This window comes from Diceros bicornis, chromosome 11 (assembly GCF_020826845.1).
Source record: "Diceros bicornis minor isolate mBicDic1 chromosome 11, mDicBic1.mat.cur, whole genome shotgun sequence".
Taxonomy (NCBI): domain Eukaryota; kingdom Metazoa; phylum Chordata; class Mammalia; order Perissodactyla; family Rhinocerotidae; genus Diceros; species Diceros bicornis.
In genome coordinates, this window is record NC_080750.1 from 49403087 (window position 1) to 49422384 (window position 19298).

The 19298-nt window shown below is 33.0% G+C and overlaps 1 protein-coding gene across 4 annotated transcripts in view; it reads right to left on the reverse strand.

The window, feature by feature from the left end:
• Window positions 1–19298, reverse strand: part of FSTL5 (follistatin like 5) — a 688045-nt gene that overhangs the window by 660185 nt on the left and 8562 nt on the right. For all 4 annotated transcript variants that reach the window (XM_058550291.1, XM_058550290.1, XM_058550293.1 and 1 more), the window contains exon 2: window positions 18014–18155. In XM_058550291.1, coding sequence (XP_058406274.1) covers window positions 18014–18139 — 126 coding nt within the window. In that variant the 5' untranslated portion in view covers window positions 18140–18155. The remainder of the gene's footprint in view (window positions 1–18013; window positions 18156–19298) is intronic.

Here is a 19298-nt window from a genome sequence, read left to right on the forward strand (position 1 = left end):
GTGTAGGGGATTGCATCTTATAAGCTTAGGCAACTTCAGTAAACTGCTAGGTTCAGCAAGTTTCTATAATTAATAGTAATAAGATTATGAGAAAAATAAGATATTCACAAATGAATACCAAGTGGCACTCAACATTGGGATGAACTAGAAATTCAGGTGGGAAACCATGACAATAACATAAGATTTTGGTGTTCCAATTAACACAAATTAAAACCACCAAGGTATGGCAGTGCTCATTTTATTTTGTTTGTTTATTTGGCTTTGCTGATTTTGTAATTGTTTTATTATTCTTAGATTCTTAGCAAGTTTTTTACTTCTGGAAAATTTGGACTAGCCTAAGGCTTACTAGATAACAGGTCAAATGTCTAGTGGGAAATCCCAAACGACTCTCATATCTAGTGTTACGCTTTCTCGTGGCAAGCACTCTTTCAGAGGAATAAAGTTTTTAACAGTGAAATCTTGTTTTACTAATTATCAGTAGATGTTACAAAAATAAAAAATTGAAGTCAGTCCTAGTAGGGATTGAGGAGAGATGGAAGTTCCTTCAAATAAGAAACTATTTTATATTAAATAATTAAGTAGACAATATTAGGAACTTTGGCATTTATATTATGTACAAAAGATGTACAAAGTTTAAATTGATAATCATCGTTTCCTTACATGTCAAAAGAGAGAAATAGCTTTAAGAAAAATTTAAACCACAAAGTTCCGTGATTTGTTTATCATTATATATTCATAATTGAAGAATGACTTTTTTTTCTGAGTCAGATGTTGCATACTAATTCACATTGTATTAAACTTTCAAAAAGGGACTTAGTAAGAATTTTTGGAGCCTTAATTTTAGTATTTTTTTTTCTTGAAAGATGAATATTCAGTCATTTAATCATCCTGTAATTGTTTTACTCAACATTCGTCAGCAGCAGCAAGAATATAACATCTGCTCACATCTCATTTTTTCCATATAGGTAGACAAAAGAAAGATCTAGAATTAAAATAATTCCTAAGAGCTATTCTGAAATATTTTACAAAACAAATAAGTTGGCACAAACGCTTTGGAAAACTCTTTGGCGTTATCTATTAGAGCTATATGCCAACTCTATGATCTTAAAATTACACTTCAGGAGAAGTGAGCGCATACATTCAACAAAAGGCATAACACAAGAATGTCATAATATCCCCAAACTGGAAACAACTAAAATATTCATCAGTAGTGGGATGCATAACAAATTGTGAATTTTGTGTAATGGGCACTATAGAGTACTAAAAACGATGCTCTTCTCCTACATTTAATAATGAGGATAAATATCACAGACATAGTGTTTAGCAAAAAAAGAGCCATACATGAAAGACTACCCACAGTAGAATTCCATTCATATGAAGTTCAAAAGCAAAACTAATTTATGTTGAAAAATCCAGGGTAGTGGTAACCTTCAGAAGATGGTATTTATTAGAAGTGGCAAGAGAAACCTTTGCTTTGCAGGAAATATTTTGTATCATAATCTGAGTGGTGACACTGTGAATGCATATATATGCAAAAATGTATTGAAATGTACAATGATGATGTAGGTACTTAATGCATCTAAGTTACCTCAATTAGAGTTTTTAAAATTAATTTATTTCAATATTTTCCTTTAATAATACAGCCTAGTTACTGAGACCAATATTTTGAAGAATGGTCTTTCATACATGGCCAGCATGTGGTTGAAATCCTGTATCATAACTCTTAAAATATAGCATCAACGTTGTCTTTCTAGAAAAAAATACCCTAAAATAAAGACTGATAAAAAGGAGTGAAAATGTTTTTATAATATTTTATTACTTATAGCTATAAAATGATATTAAGTCAGATCTTTAATATTGTTAGTTAAAAGAGAAGCCACAGTTGCCTGATGTGTATAGCAGCAATTAATTCTAAAGCCACTAGAGCAGTGTTTCCCAAATTGTGATTCCCAGAATATCAGAAGGTGTTCAAATTTTTCTATAGTCCATTTAGTTGGAAAATTCTAGGTTAAGCAAAGTTTAGAATATTTCTCAGACTTTAATATGCTCTTGTGCATTGTGGATTTCCACAGGAGCATACTATGCAGTTTTCTCCAAATGACTTGGTCATTAGAATCCATTTTCAGCAGAGCATTTCACAGAAATAATGTTCTCAGGGGCAATAAATACAGACTTTGGGAGGTGAATAAGAGACTTTATTATATCAATCAAAAGGAAAAATCATAAGATCTTGAAGAACAGTTTTCCAAAAAGAAGGACACTGAACACAACAACAGGTTTTGAACTATTGTACAAAAAACAATTCTATTTGTTTTAAAGGGGGTATTTTTTGTTATAATAATGGACTTAAACAAAGGCTGAAATTCCAGAGGGAGAATTAAAAGATATTGCTCTTTTTTTTTTTTTTTTTTTGAGAACACATAGTTATTTGGAACACCAAGTTTTGAAGAAAGAGGAGCTGAAAATCTAGCAGAATTGGTAGAAATGAATAGGATAGGAATATTTGTACATAAAGTACACACCTATGGTGCATGTGTGTATGTACTATGATAGACTGTTTTAAACAAATATATCAGAAAAGACATCCCAAAAGTGTAGAGTCCCTATCTACTCTGTTAGGAGATCAGAATTTTATTCACAAATCTATCACTACCTGACTTTAACAACTTGGGCACATAACAATTTGGACCTAACTTTTTCAAAGGAAAATGAAGAAATTAGACTTGTAGACAGATAAGATACATTTCAACTTTCACTTCCAGTGATGCTTTTTTGGGGTGTATAAATAAATGCATTTATGCTTCCAAAACATTTAATTTTCTCTCCTGGAAAAAACTTTTAGAATTATCCTCAATTTTTAAAAAATATATTTACTTGCATCTAGTCTTCATCCTTTGGGGATAAATTTGATTTTTGGAAGAAGCTAACCCATTTGAAACCATAATTCACAAAATCATTAGGTAATTAAGACCATGCTTGCGAATATGTTTATTTTTATTAAGCAACAAATATTTTATTCAAACAAACATTTTTATGAATCAAATATATAAAAAATAAATCAGAAATGCTCCAGGTGAAGTGGGAGTAGAAACAAAAGGGCTTTCTGTTCAACCTTCTGCTTGCTTTCCATTTTCAGGCATTATTTCTTGGTCACACCCATGTGACCGTAAAGCTAAGCATAAAATAGAATGGAAACTAGTATCTGGTACGGTCACTTACAGAAGCCTACATACTCTTTCCTTTAGTATATCTAATCCTTGACTAATGTATGTTCTCCATTCAAAGGGGAGAGACAGGTCTGTGGACAAAGTGGCCTTAATTTTTTTTCAATATAATATTGCTTAAATATGAACAAGCTTAGTATGTTATAAAATTTATTCACATGTCTCTTAAATATCTACAAATTCAAAATAAACTTAAAGGATAAATACAAAAAATAAAAAAAAGTCAACTGTATTCAAATGATGATATGGAATGGACAAAATGAGTGATAAATTGTTGAGGCTATATTAACATTTGCCACATGCCTATGGTACCCACAGGAATGCAGAAATCAGTAGGATTAAATAAATTTTACTTTCTTATTCTCCAAAGATGAAATAGTAGTGCATTTTTAAGACTTGTTAAAACTCTACTACATTGTGATAAAGCAAGAGAAATTTCCTCATTACAATAGTTATATGTTCTTTTACTCTTTCTTTTCCGAATTGGAGCTTTAATTCCTTCTTTTCAATGTTATTTCTGCCATTTTGGGTTTGCATATCATTAATCTTCTCAGAGAAACGAGTTATAGAGATGATATACTAGGGAAATACTGTTTTAGATCTTAATTGGGTGTGACTGATTAACTTTAGTGGCTCATAAACTAACTGCAATAGATGAATTCCTAAATTTTTTAACAATGAAACATTAGAGAAATAAATATGATGTTTTAGAATTATATATACACATATATATTATGTTACTCTATGTATAATCTTATGTTATAATATGTACTATTATATATAATTCTAAGTATATATACGTATGTAAATATACGTATATATATAAATATATACTTAAATATATTCAGGTGCATTGTGATAAAATATAGCATTATTTTGGTCATATATAATTTGCATTAACAGTTGTAGCTTGTAATTATTGTTTAGTTAAATACTTGTAATTTCTGTCCAAATGTAAACTCTTCTCATTGTCTTCACATAGTTTTCTATGAACTCACACTATAAGAGGGTAACAGTAACTTTATCTAGTTTGAAATTTTACAATGATATAAATATTTCCATGAAATAATTCTACATACTTCAAAATCTTGAGGAAATGTAAAGCACTTCAACAACTGAATAATAAAAAGAAAAACAATATTATAAACAATGGGCAAAAAGATTTGAACAGACACTTCACAAAACAAAATTTATGAATGGCCAGTACACAAATGAAACGATGCTCAATGTGGCTAGTCATCAAGAAAATTCAAATTAAAACTACACTGGATACCACTCTTCAGAAGGGCTAAAATTAAAAGCACAGAGAACAGTAAATGTTGCCAAAAATGTGGAGTAACTAGAAACTTCATTCATTACTGTTGGGAATGTAAAATTGTATATCCACTTTCGAAAAGTTCTTGTAGTTTCTTATTTAAGGAAAAATACCTAGCCTACAAATCAGCAATCTGTTGCTAGTTATTGACCCAAGGGAAATGAAAATATATAACCAAAAAAGACTTGTACAAAAATGTTCATAGAAGCTTTACTCATAAGAGCTTCAACTAGGTTTCCATCAACAGGAAATGGATTATAAAACAAAACAAAATACTGTGGTATATTCATATGGTGGAATGCTACTCAGCAATAAAAGAGAATGCACTGTTGAGACACATGATAGCATAGATGAATCTTAATAATGTTATTATGAGTGAAAGAAGTATTATGCAAATATGGTATGATCCCATTGACATAAAATTTTAGAAGAGACACAAGCATACTATGGTGAAAAATATCAGAATATTGGTGGCCTCAGAGGGAATGAGGGTAGAGTTTGACAGGGAAGAAACATGAGGGAACTTTCTTGTGGGATGATGACATTCTACATCTTGATATAACTGTTTTTTGATATCTGTTGCACAAGCGTACACATTTGTCAAAACTCAAGAAATAAATTCATAAGATCTGGCCTTTCCATTGTATGTGAAATGTATCACAAAAGAAAAAAACTCTAAACAGACATTTAATTCTAGTTAGTGATATATACCAAAATATTTATGAAAGAAGAGTTTAATGTCTATAATATAGTTTGAAATGAATAAAAAATAAGATAGATTAATAAATGGAAAGAGAGATGGAGACACATATACATACACACAAATATGTGTGAAAACGAAGCATAGTGAAATATTTGTCTAGGTCTTGGTTACGTGGGTGTTCACTGTAAAATTCAATCAAATTTGCCATATGCTTAAAATATCATTTAAAATTTGAGAAAAAACAAAATTTAATGGATAAATAATTCCCTTAAAGAATTTCCCAAACCTTCACACAATTAAGGGAAATGTTTATACTGCTCAAAACATATATTTTTAAAATTCATGTCGTTGCATTTTTGTTTATTTATTTGTTTTAGTATTGGCAAAACACTTGTTTTTGCGTGGTCTTTATAGAAGATTTACATAAACTTAATTGGCAAAATATCCTGAGAACTGTATAAACTGGCAAGAATATAAAACTATATTCTTTTGAAATGTTATGTCATTTGGACCTTCCAATGACTGATTTTCATTTAATTACTGTAAACCATAGGAACTTTTCAATAACTGAAGTCATTAAAACATTCATCATAATAAACAATTTTTAAAAATGATTGTACAACCTCATGGACATTAAAAAGATAATGAAGAAATACCATGAACAACTCTATACCCACAAATTTGGCAGTTTAGATGATATGGACCAATTCCTTGAAAGACACAATCTGTCAAAACTCACACAAAAAGAAATAGACCATCTCAATAGGTCTATAACTGTTAATGAAATTGAATCAATAATTAATAACCTTCCAAAACAGAGAGCCCTAGGCCCAGATGCATTCACAGGTGAATTCTACCAAACATTTGAAAAAAAATAAATCCATTCTCTACAATCTCTTCTAGAAGATATAAGCAGAAGGAATACTTCCTAACTCATTAGATGAGGCTAGGATTACCCTAATAACAAAAAAAAAGGCAAAGACACTACAAGAAAAGAAAACTACAGAGCAACATCTTTCATGAACATACATGAAAAATCCTCAATAAAATATTAGCAAATTGAATCTAACAATGTATGAAAATATTTACACACCATGAACAAGTGGGGTTTATCCCAGGTATGCAAACTGGTTCAACATTAAAAAGATAAATTAATGTAATCCATCACATCAACAGGCTAAAGAAGAAAAATCACATGATTGTATCAATAGATGCAGAAAAAGCATTTGACAAAATCCAACACCTATTCATCACAAAAACTCTCAGCAAACTAGGATAAGAGGAGAACTTCTTCAACTTGATAAAGGATGTCTAAAAAGAAAAAAGAAACCTACAGCTAACATTATACCTAATGGTGACGAACTAGAAGCTTTCCCATGAAGATCAGGAATAAGTCAAACATGTCCCCTTTTACCACTCCATTTCAACACCAAATTGGAAGACTAACTAATACAGAAATACAAGAAAAGAACATAAAATTTATACAGACTGAAAAGAAATAAATAAAACTGTCTTTGGAGATGACATAATTAACTATGTAGAAAATCTGAATTGACAAAATAACTCCTAGAACTAATAAGTGATTATAGCAAATTTGCAGGATACAAGGTTAATATACAAAAGTTAATCACTTTCTTTTATACTAGCAATGAACAAGTAGAATTTAAAATTAAAAATGCACTACCATTGACATTGGCACTCCCCAAAATGAAATACCTATGTGTAAATCTAACAAAACATGTACAAGATCTATATGAGGAAAACTGCAAATTCTGATGAACAAAATCAAAGAAGAACCAAATAAATGGATAGCTATCCTATGTTCATGGATAGGAAGACTCAGTATTACTAAGATGTCAGTTCTTCCCAAGTTGATCTATAGATTCAATGCAATCAAAATCGAACTCTCAGTAAGTTATTTTGTGAATATAAACAAACTCATTTTAAAGTTTATTTGGAGAGGCAAAAGATCCAGACTAGCCAACATAATATTGAAGAAGAACAAGGTCGAAGGACTGACACTATCCCACTTAAGTTACAGTAATCAAGAGAGTGTGGTACTGGTGAAAGAACAGATAAATAGATCAATGGAACAGAGTGGAGAGTTCAGACCAGACTCACACAAATATAGTCAATTGATCTTTGACAAAAGAGCAAAGGCAATACCATGGACCAAAGATAGCATATCAACAAATGGTGTTGAAACAACTGGACATTCACATGTAAAAAAATGAATCTAGACATAGACCTTAAACCCTTCACAAAAATTAACTCAAAATGAATCATAGACCTAAATGTAAAATGCAAAACTATGAAACTCCTAGAAGATAACATAGGAGAAAATCTAAATGACCTTGGATGTGGCAATGACTTTTAAAATACAACACCAAAGGCATAATATATGAAAGAAATCATTAGTAAGTCAACTCCATTAAAATTAAAATTTCAAACCTGCTCTGCAAAGGACAATGTCAAGAGAATGAGAAGACAAGCCACAGTTGGGAAGGTAAGTAGATAAACAAGCTGTGGTACATCCCGACAATGGATTATTCAGCACTAAAAAAGAAATGAGCTATTAAGCCATGAAAAGATATGGAAAAGCCTTAAATGCATGTTACTAAGTGAAAGAAGCAAATCTGTAAATGCTACATACTGTATGATTCCAACTATATGACATTTGGGATGAGGCAAAACTATGGAGACAGTAAAAAGATCAGTGATTGTGGAGGATTATGGGAGAGGAATAAATGAATAGGCAGGGCAGAGACAACTTTTAGCACAATGAAACTATTCTGTATGATACTACAATGGTGGATACAGGTTATTAATGCATTTGTCAAAACCGATAAAGTGTAGAACAACAAGAGTGAGCCCTACACTAATCCATGAGCTTTGGGTGATAATGATGCATCAACGTAGGTTCATGGATTGTAACCAATATACCACTCTGATGCAGGATGTTGATAGTAGGGGAGGTTGTACCAGTGTGGTGCCAGGAGGTATATGAGCACTTTGTACTCTCAGCTTACTTTTCTTTTGAACTAAAACTGCTCTAAAAAAGTCTATTAAAAAAATTGGAGAAAGAGAAAAGAGGCCCCCACTTCAGAAGAAAACAAAACCACATTGCCAGCATTTCTGATAGCACATGTAAGCGAGCTTCAGACAGGATATTTACCAGAGACATTTTTTGTTGGATGTTTCTGCCAATTAGTAGTACAACGATTGACAGCGCCATCTTTGAATGGGCCATTTGTTTAACCCACACAGCTGATAAACTCACAATCACTTTCAGACAGCCTGGTAGCTAGTTTAACGTCTTAACTAAGCATGTTTTTCTAGTTTCAAGTCCAGTAAATATGCTTAGTCATCCCCATTTATTTTCCTGCAGACTAGTCCCTATAAAGCAAACTTTGCCCTACCGTCCCTGAAGGACAGTCCCCTTGTTGCACCTTAAATAAGGTCTTGAATTGGGTTTTCAATCAATTCATTTGAGATGTTTGGTTCACCAACAATCACAGGCAAATCAACATGAGTGTTTAAGAAGAACTCAATTTGAATTATTTTATTAAGTACCTTGTGTATAGTCGGTACTTAATAAATACTTGTTGTAATAATGAGTGAATGTACTTTCTTGTTGATAAAAATTGGACTTGAAGAAAAGTGTTAATTTGGAGGGGCAGAGTGTTAAAAGAAAACAGAACTATTCCAGAAGATAGGAAATCTGGGTTCTAATCTTAGCTGTGAAGAACCTGTGTGATCTTCAACTAAGAACTTTGCCTCTGAGGCCATCAGTTTTCCCATCTGTATTATTATTTTTTTAAATAGACTGAATATTTTCTACTATCTTTTGGCTCTAAAAAACTAACTCTCAGTTCATATGCAGGGGAACTGATGCCGGAAATAAACAGTGTGTAATATTAGTTAAAAATAATACTACTCTTCTTAATTGTGGTTTATATACCATAGGATTTTCATCTCTTAAACATGTTGAATGTAAAGTGCATAAATCAGAATAAATCCTTTCATTTATAATACAGAGCTTTGCTAATTGAACTAACAATAGAATTTTAATAATGAAAGATGTACAAAACAACATAATTAATTTACACACTGAAGTAGTGAATGCAAATGCTGGCTTGCCAATATATTAATATTAATATTAGATAAATGTATTTTTATTTCATTCACCTGTTATTAACTCATAATGCTTTTTCCTACATTTACATGGTTAGAGTATCCACTTTGAACCCTGTTAAAAGCAATCACAAGTTTATTTTATTTTTTGAATAGGAGGTAGCATAACGTGCTTAGCTAGTGGTAGATTTGGATGTGTTAATTGTTTTTTTGTAAAAAACTGATGTGATCTAGCACTATCTTTCCTACAGAAATTGCGAGAAAAGACAACTAAATCTAAAGATAAGAAGGCTTTGGAATTAAATCAAAAGAAAATTAACAACAATGACAAACCCATTTAATCGCACTTAGATTCTATTATTCTGATGCTTCTTGATCAGTAAAAGGATCAATGACTGTTCTGGGAAACAGAGATAAAGCCATTTTTTTTTTTTCCAACTAAAGGATATCCTTAGTTTAAAAGATATTATCTTTCCAAAAAAAAGATAATTTTTTTTTAAATTATTGAGTTGGGTAGGAGGAAGCATTGTGACTCGGGTCACTTGAAAATCCATACTGGAGTGGTAGAAAGCATCATATGTGCCCAAGGTCGGTGCATAAGTGGAGTTTCCTGGAATCCTGACAAGATTGTCTCTAATGCACTATACGGATTTGACTACTTTGTTATATTTTGTTGCATAGATGTAAATAGAATGCTAATGCATCACATTTTTGACATTTCAAAACTTCAAATCTTCAATGGATTTGCTCTATTTTTCAAGTTATAGCTACTTTTAAAGTTTTACAAAAAATATTTTAATGTAAGGTGATAGAGGTATAAAGAAGCATCCTTTTTGCATACCACGATGCACATCTGAAATAATAGTACTGCTCTGAGAATTCATTCTCAAAGGGATCAAATGACAATTTTCAGTAGTAGGTTCTTATCTTGAGAATTTTAAAAGTCAGCTATATCCCTTTATTGACTTATTTTTGTTAAGCAAAGCAATTCAGTCCACCGCATGACAATTTTCCCTAAATTAGCAAATATACCCGAGTTTGAAGGAATAAACATGCAAGCAACACATCCAACGGTCAACAAAAGCATTTTGTTCCTTAAAGTTCTAGAAAAGACAGAGTTAACCAGATACAAAATGGGATGAAGCTATAACCATGTTGGTAGTTTTCAAATCAACTTTGAAACACACACAGCATTAGTTTTGGTCTTTGACAGATATAGTTGATGGCAACTCTGACCTCCTGGTAGAGGTGGTACTCTCAATGTGTATTGGGAAACAGTCCTCCATGAGTACCTTGTGTTTCTGTATATCTCGTGAGCCAGACACTGACTGGCATTTGCTCTTAACTATCTGTTCAAGGATGTTTGTGTAGCAAACAGCCTTGGAACATGGAGATAATGTCTCCCTGTAGAACAAAGGGCAAGTATGTTTACAGCGTAAGAAGACAGAGACTGTCTCTCTTCAGAGCAAAGGTCAGGAATACTTACTATCCAGTACAACAAAGATAATGTCTTCCTCTGGCACAAAGAACAGTCAGGTTTATGGCCCATAAATAGATCTGGTATGCTACAACTCATAGATCTTTTCAAGTAACATACTCTATAGTGTGTGCTGGTGCAACCTGGCCTTCTTTACATTGCCCTGTGGAAATTAGTCTCCGGGAACTAGCTCAGTTAAAACCAGAATTTCATTTCTCAGAAAAAAAATTTCAAAAATGTTCTTATTTTTCAGACATTATTTGTTTAGAAAAAAATCTAGGTTTATTAATAATATTTACCCATTATGATATATATGCAATAAATATATCAATATATACTAATTAGTCTATTCCTTAACATTGGATTAATTAAATATTTGACAATTACTCCTTCACTGCCCTCATTGCCACCATTTTTGCTCTTAGATGGTGGTCTAAATTGCTTCCTGACCCCTGTAAAATAGATTAACATTTTAAAAGGCCTTCTCTTGAACATGTTACAAACAGTCAGATATTTCAGAGGGAACGGCACAACTTTTCCTCAGTCAGGAGATAATGCTCCTGGGTTTGCCTAAAGGTTTTCAGCCTCTAACCAGTCAGGGTTTTGATGTGTTGTTTACTGTTTGTCTCTTTCCCTAGAGTTCTCTCCTGCCACTCTTCACCAATCCACATCTATCATTCTTTTAATACCAGAAGTAAAAAATGACCTCCCACAAATGACTTCTTTGAATTATACTGTACTACCATGCATAGCAACATTCTCTGGACTTATTAAATTACGCAAATTCTTGGCCCCATTTGCACAGTATCTACTCTCATAGACAAACTTTTTGATTCAGGAAGTAAAGGAATCATAAGGCAATTTCAGTTTGCAGGAGCAGCTGTGCTCTATACAGCTGGACATAACATTCTTTGGCGGCATAAAGATGTAAGCATTTTAAGGTCTTTATGTGGTCCCACTAGGTATACTCAAAGAACACTCCTACTGTCCTCACAAGATCTTTCCTCAAGCCTGACTTTGATTATCATTATCAGCAAACAATGCAGCAGTGTGATCAGTTCTGTAGGTGAGAAAAGTGATGTGGTACTGACCCTACAGGATTTACAGTCAACCAATTACAGTATATTGTACTATGCTAAAATATTAGTACAGGCATATTACAGGGTTATAAATACAATAGGAGGTTAAATTGTGATGGGAAATTATGACCTAGCAAAAAGAAGAGAGAAGAAAGAAATAATGGAGAAAAGAGAGTAAGAAAAGGCCAGAGAGGGGAAATAAAACAGGAAGCCAAGATAGTACAGAAAAAGGAGCCCAGGATTTGTGGTTAGGTGATATGAGTTTAAGTTCTAGTTCTGTCTTTATCAGTGAGGACAGACTGTAGTTATGCTGGGATAACAAATAACTCCCAAATCTCAGTGGTTTAAAACAAAAGTTTTTTCCCTCATTTCACATTTCAAGACAAACACAAATTGCCAGGGTGTTTCACTCATCCTAGTTATTTAGAAACTTGGGATGATTAAGCAGCCACTACCTTGAACAGATGCTGTTTGCCATGCTAGAGGTGAAAGAGAATTCAGGAAGATTTTACAATTGTAATCAAACAGCCCAGATGCATTCCATGGCACTTCTCGCAACTCATTGGTCAGAACTAGACCCATAATCCCACCCAACCACAAAGGGACCAAGACATGAAATCCCAACTTACTACCACATGATCAGGATGCTGGGAGAATAGGAAATAAATATGTGACACACAGGTCAAATTACTACAAAAAGTACTCATTCTGTCACCTGTGTTAAGTTATTTAGACTCTGTATACTAAATCCTAAACCCTGCTTCCTAACTTTCTTGGTATGTGATACTAAAAAATTACTAAACATTTGTGAACTCCAGTTTCCTCATCTATAAAATAGTGTGGGAGATCAAAATTGGCCACCCTGAAATATGTCTCCTTAACTTGATTATTTTCTCTGACGGACATTTGACCTCCCCCAAACCGCCTAAAGAATTTAACATAGAAGACCTGTTTCAGGAAGGAGCCACTATCATATGATTGCTGTAATATAATGTAAAATAGATGGTACAATAGGAAAGGCATCAAGCCCCTCTTATCAAAAATTGTCTCTTCCCAGTCACATTCTCTAGGTGGCCCTGAAAAGAGTTGCCAGAAAAACATTCACATTTGCATGGGAAATCTCCATTTGTAAAGGTATCTCCCTCTCTGTACTGGGAAGAGAGGGGGATGACTTCATTTCTAGAAACTTATCAATGTGGAAGATGAGGCCTTAAATCTGCATAATAACCTTATTCTTGTTTACTGTGCTTTTCTGGTAATCTCCCATAACTGACTCCCCCCCTCCCCCCAACATCTTCCTTTGTCTTTAGCTAAAGACAGTATTTAAGATGAAAATCTCTGCCATTTTGTTGAGCAACTCAGTTTCCCTGGTTTCTCTCATGTGTATATGTTATCAAACTTGGTATTATTTTTTCCTGCTAATCTGTCTTTTAATTATTTGTCCAGCCATAAGAACTTTAAGGGAAAGGGTGGAGAGGGATTCTCCCTCTTCCCCAATAATAGCAATAAAACCACTTACTACATGGGAATATTCATGTTATTAAATGACCGAATGTATAGAATAAAGCCAACAGAGTACTTGGTATACAGTCAATGCCTGGTGACACTGTTAAGTTCTGTATGGACTGCTCTGAGTACACCAATTCTGGAGATGGCTCAAAATTGTGGAGACTTCAAGGAACTGTCTCACAAATGCACATGGCAATCAATAGTTACCACAATATGCTCAACACTCAGATTCCTAGCTACAAACCAGCAGTTAGGGTGGTAGCTATTGCTTCCTAGTGAGTCTTCTTTGGAAAGTTGGCCTAAACCAGAACTACAGCAACCTTCAGGAATAGACATTCATTTCAGTCTGGCCAAGAAATGGATACGGGAATACTGTGGTTGTGCTTATGGAGGGGGAGGAAGAACAATCTGAAAAAACATTAGATGTTTCTCCTTGAGGTCAATGTCATGTTGCTTTACTACCATTCAGCACCTTTATTTTTTTCTGGTCCTTTTCCCCCATCTCTGGCCTACCTTTGCTTTTATCTGCCTCTTACTGGTCTCACTGATTCTGTCTGTTCCCCTCTCTTGTCCTTGTGAAAGTTACTTCACTTCTCTGGACTTTAATAATATCATTTGGATGAATGGGAATAATATTCCCAGCATCCCAGGATTATTGTAGAATTAAATTACAACAATTAATGTATAAGAAAGCACCTAGCACAATATGTGTGCAATGTTTATTTTAGAATAATAAATAAAGGAATGACTTTTTGGATTTGGATTTGGTAATTATATTTTACAATTCTAAAGTGCTAATGAATTCCTATATTTGATGTTTCATAAATGTTTGTTGGATAAACATTGGATGAAGCACATGATCAGCTCCCTTAGACACACAATGTGGACTATAATTAAGATTTCTATAATTAGTATGATGGATTTATGTTATTCATTTTTATCTTGAGACATAAATATATTTTCAATCACATTTATATGCACATATAGTTGTAAATGACATAAATATGTATATATCTATATTTAGATCTACAATATTTATATGAAAGCTGGAAAAAAGTCTCACATTCCAATTATTGCTCCCAAAAGGGGATTCATTATACAGTTGGCACATAAATATTTGATAAAAATGAGTTCTATACATACATTTGTTCAAATTCAAAGTACTGACACCTCTCTGGGGAAAATGTGGAAAATGGCTAAGTAGAACACAAGATCTATTGTATATATTATTTATTTTATAGTTTTCTAGTCAATAACTAATATTTAATATTAGTGAACTCTAATTCAAATAGAAAATAGCCTTATGCATTCCCTCTGTCTTAGAGAAATACATTTATAAAATAAAACTATGTAGGGTAAAAAATGACTAGAGGAAATTAATTTGTGCAATGCTACCAAAATAAGTTATTTTAAAAATTTAAGTATTGCTCTGTTGATTTTACTCAGATAAAATGACAGAAAGGGAAATTATACCTAATTAATTTATTAATTATAATTAACTATATAATACAATTATATATATATCATCTTGATTTCAGCCTTATTCTAGTCAGCAGATGGAGTCATTCACTCCACGTATATTGGTTGAGTATTTACCATGTGTCAGATACTGTTCTAGGGGCTGCAGTATAGCAAGATGAATAGCAGCTTACATCATAATGGAAGGAAACATCCAACAAATTAATAAATAAGTGAAATATACATCTTGACAAATGGTGATAAGTTCTATGGATAAAAATAAATCAAAAAAGGGAGATAGGGAATGTCTATGGCTGTTTCATTTTCAATTACGGTTTTGGAAAGCCTCGCCAATAAAGTAACATTTGAGCCTAACTGGAATGGAAATCAGTGGAAAAAGGATGACAGATAGGTATTCCTGGGATCCAAATAATGACTGACACAAACAAAAACAAAGGCTATAATGAGATTAATCTACAAGGTCTTGGGGAAGGAAAGGTAGTTCCCAGTGGTTGGGTGGGGCATTGATAGTGAGTGGAAAGGATCTGGTGGGACTTTTGCAGGGACTTTCAAAACTCAGGGTGCTTCCTTACTCCTGTCAAATACACACTTTCTCTCTCTCACACACACACACATACACACACACAAAATGTCTTTTTTTCTTTTTTGAGGAACATCAATCCTGAGCTAACATCCATGCCAATCCTCTTCTTTTTGCTGAGGAAGACTGGCCCTGGGCTAACATCCGTGCCCATCTTCCTCCACTTTATATGGGACGCCGCCACAGTATGGCTTGACAAGCAGTGCATTGGTGCACGTCTGGGATTGGAACATGGGCCGCCAGCAGCAGAGCGTGCGCACTTAATCCCTACGTCACAGGGCTGGCCCCACGAAATGTCTTTTATAGCTTAATTTCAACTCTGTCCCAAGTCGTCAGAAAGTTAGGTATTACCATGACATTCTCTGCCTCTCTGCTTTTAAATACCAGCAATCACATATTATTTCTAACTACTTAGAGATAAAGACTCACCAAGATGGAAAAGACTTTGGACATTTGTGGTGGATATTGGTGTTTCTAAAACAAGTTTAACTCATTGTGTTGTTTTTTTTCTTTACCGGTTTAATAAATCTCACAGCAATGCATAACAAGCAATTTATCTTCAACATCGAAATTTAATTCACATCGAAATGTACATTAACACATAAAAACCTGTGGTATTATATTTAGCAGGGAACAATCAAAAAGCATAATCATGCATTCTACCTGTCATTTTTCTGCCATCGATTCAATTAAACACTATCTACAGTGTTCATGGTACCAGGAATGAAAGGTTTAAAAAAACATAGTTTCTGACCTCAAGGCACATAGTTTGGGGCAGACAAACAACATAGAATAAATGTCCACTGGGTATGTAACAGTATGAGCCAATACATTGTGTTAATAATGCGTTTTGAGAGTATTCAGAGAGGAATTATTATTTCTAAGCTTTGGGCTGGGATATAACTAATTGTTAGTCCATAAGGTAGGGGACATGAATAACAATTGAAAGATAGTGGAACAAGGCCAATTCTCCAATTGCATCTATCCAAACTAGAAACTTTAAGAACTTATTTACTTTTACATGTGACTGAATTTCTACAATGATTTTTGACATTGAAGTATATTTTTATATTTTACTTATTTGCTTTTTCCTGGCTATCAAGCTTATCCTGTGCATTATCCCTAGCCAATTAATATATTTAATAAATACATGCATTCAGAAAATCCCCTTACTATATCTAAGAATTTTGATTTCTCATCTATAAAATGAAAATAGGTACATCATCACAAGATTGTTTTGAAGATTAAATAAAATAATACATTTAAGAGCTTAGCCTAGTGTCTGGCACATAAAAATCCCAGTAAAGGTTAGCTATTTTATCAAAATATTATAATATTATGAAAGAATTTCAACAAAAACATATGCAACTTAAATGCCAATAGCATGTATTGAGCGTAAGGGAGAAAATCAATATACTTTTATTTATTTATTTCAAAAGCATTTTTTAAAGATAAGTAGCATAAGAAATTTTAAATATATATTTTCTCCCATAATTAGCATGTTATTTTTTATCTTTTTTCTACTTTCTATGAAAACCAAATGTATTATAAACTGCTATTTGATTGAATAAAAAGTTGCTTTAGGGGGCCAGCCCGGTGGCGCAAGTGGTTGGGTGCGCGAACTCCACTGCAGAGGCCCAGGGCTCACTGGTTCGGATCCTGGGGTGCACCGACGGGTTCAGATCCCGGGTGCGCACCTGCAAACCACTTGTCGGGCCATGCTGTGGCAGCGTCCCATATAAAGTAGAGGAAGATGGGCATGGATGTTAGCCCACGGCCAGTCTTCCTCAGCAAAAAGAGGAGGATTGGCAGATGTTAGCTCAGGGCCGATCTTCCTCACACACACAAAAATAGTTGCTTTAGTACATTTTCAGTATCATGATCACTAGTTTAATCTACTACAAGTACGTAATCTATATAATTTATAGTATGCCTAAATGTCAATTTATTTTATACTTGAAAATATTTCACATATAGAAGTGAAGTATTGCCCCAAAATTGGACAACTCAAAATTATGATTTTTGATGAAATTAAAATGTATAATTATTTCTATAAAAACTAACCCTTTGCCAACCTATATATCTCCAGATTGTATAGACTTCCTTTTTTGTTTACCTTTATGGCAAAGTCAAGAATTTAACACTTTTGTTTTAGTTTAAAATGTTCTAAACTTAAAATTAATATGGAAATAATAGAAACTATCTGGTTGATTATACCGTAACATATGTACTTACTTTTATAAATCCATTACTATTACTTCATGTAAACTTTAATGATATATTTTTTAATGAGTCATCTCTATACTTTGTCAAGAAGTACTTAATTCCTCAAATTGTAAATTTCCAAAATTACTACCATTTCATGTTTCAAAATGTACATTTTTTAATTTGGAAATTATATTCTTAAAGCATATTCTGAAATAAGTGCTGCTAAGTGAATAATAAACCAGACAACTGATAGTTTAGTTTATAATTGCTAGGCACTATGAGAAATTTCAGAATCATGACCATACCTTGTGTCGTAATCTTATTAGTGGTTGATAGGATTTAAGGCCATATCCTGCTTCTTTGGTTGGCCTTCCTTCTGACTCCAGAAAAATGAATCCAAGAAACAAAATAGCTGACCAGCTCTTAAACATCCTTATTGCTTTTCACCTGTGAAAATTAACATTACAAGTAATCAGAAAATGCGTTACATGTTGAAGAAATGCATCAAGAAATATTTAACAGTGCAAAGAAATCTCCATAGATCTAATCAAAACTAGCCAGCAATTGCCCACTGAATCCATAATAGGTAAGCATCTCCAAATAAAGATTACGACTCCCTTGATCATAACAAATGCTGGCTTTTCTTTTACTAGTACAGCCTTACACAACATTAAATAAGTAGAAATATAGAGGCTAATAAAAATATATTGAGGAAAAATTTAATAAAAACTGGTCAAAAGAAAATGAAAAAAAGGAAAACATTAAATCATGGCTAATTTTCTAAGCATCCATGCAGAATACAATTGTCAACATATTTATAAATCTTCGATTCCTCTTTAAGTATGTTTGATGGATAATGCTTAATAAAACTATAGCTATTATAATTCACTAGTAAAGATTGGTCAGAGGTTGATAAGACAAGCTTCTATGGTAGGTACTTGATAAACTGAGGTACAACAGAAATTATGCAGATTGGATATGTTGAGTTATGGATGCATTTTCCCAACAGTATCTAAAAGGGAATTTCCTAGAAAATTGCTTTATAAGTGTTTTAAACTAAAATTCCTATGAGTCTCTCCACTGATCTCTGTTTTTAGATATATCAGAAAAATTGTAAAATGGCATAAATTCATTATCACATAAATGCTAAGCCCTTTTCCAAACAAACAAATTTATGCCTTGAGTTCAACTATATCCCACTTTACCACATTCAACAACACATTTCTTCCCTATTGTGACAATAGAGGAACTCTTTCCCCTTCTAAGCCAATCTGTACATCTGACTTCTTGAGAAACTTAACCATTTGATTAACCCTGCTATTTACTGTATTTTAAACTCTCTCTCAATTATTTTCTTCCATCTTTAAACATGCTCAAATCACCCATGTTTGAAGATAATTACTTTCCTCTACTTTGTAAATTTTCTGAAAGAGTTATATATCTCGTTCTATTCATTTTCTGACCCTAGTCCATTTCAATCATGTTTCTATTCTCATCACTCTATCAAAGCAACATTTCTTTTTTTCAAGAAATGGTCACTTTACTTGGTGTCTATGACCTCTCTCTTCTGTTTCTGTAGAATTTGTGAAA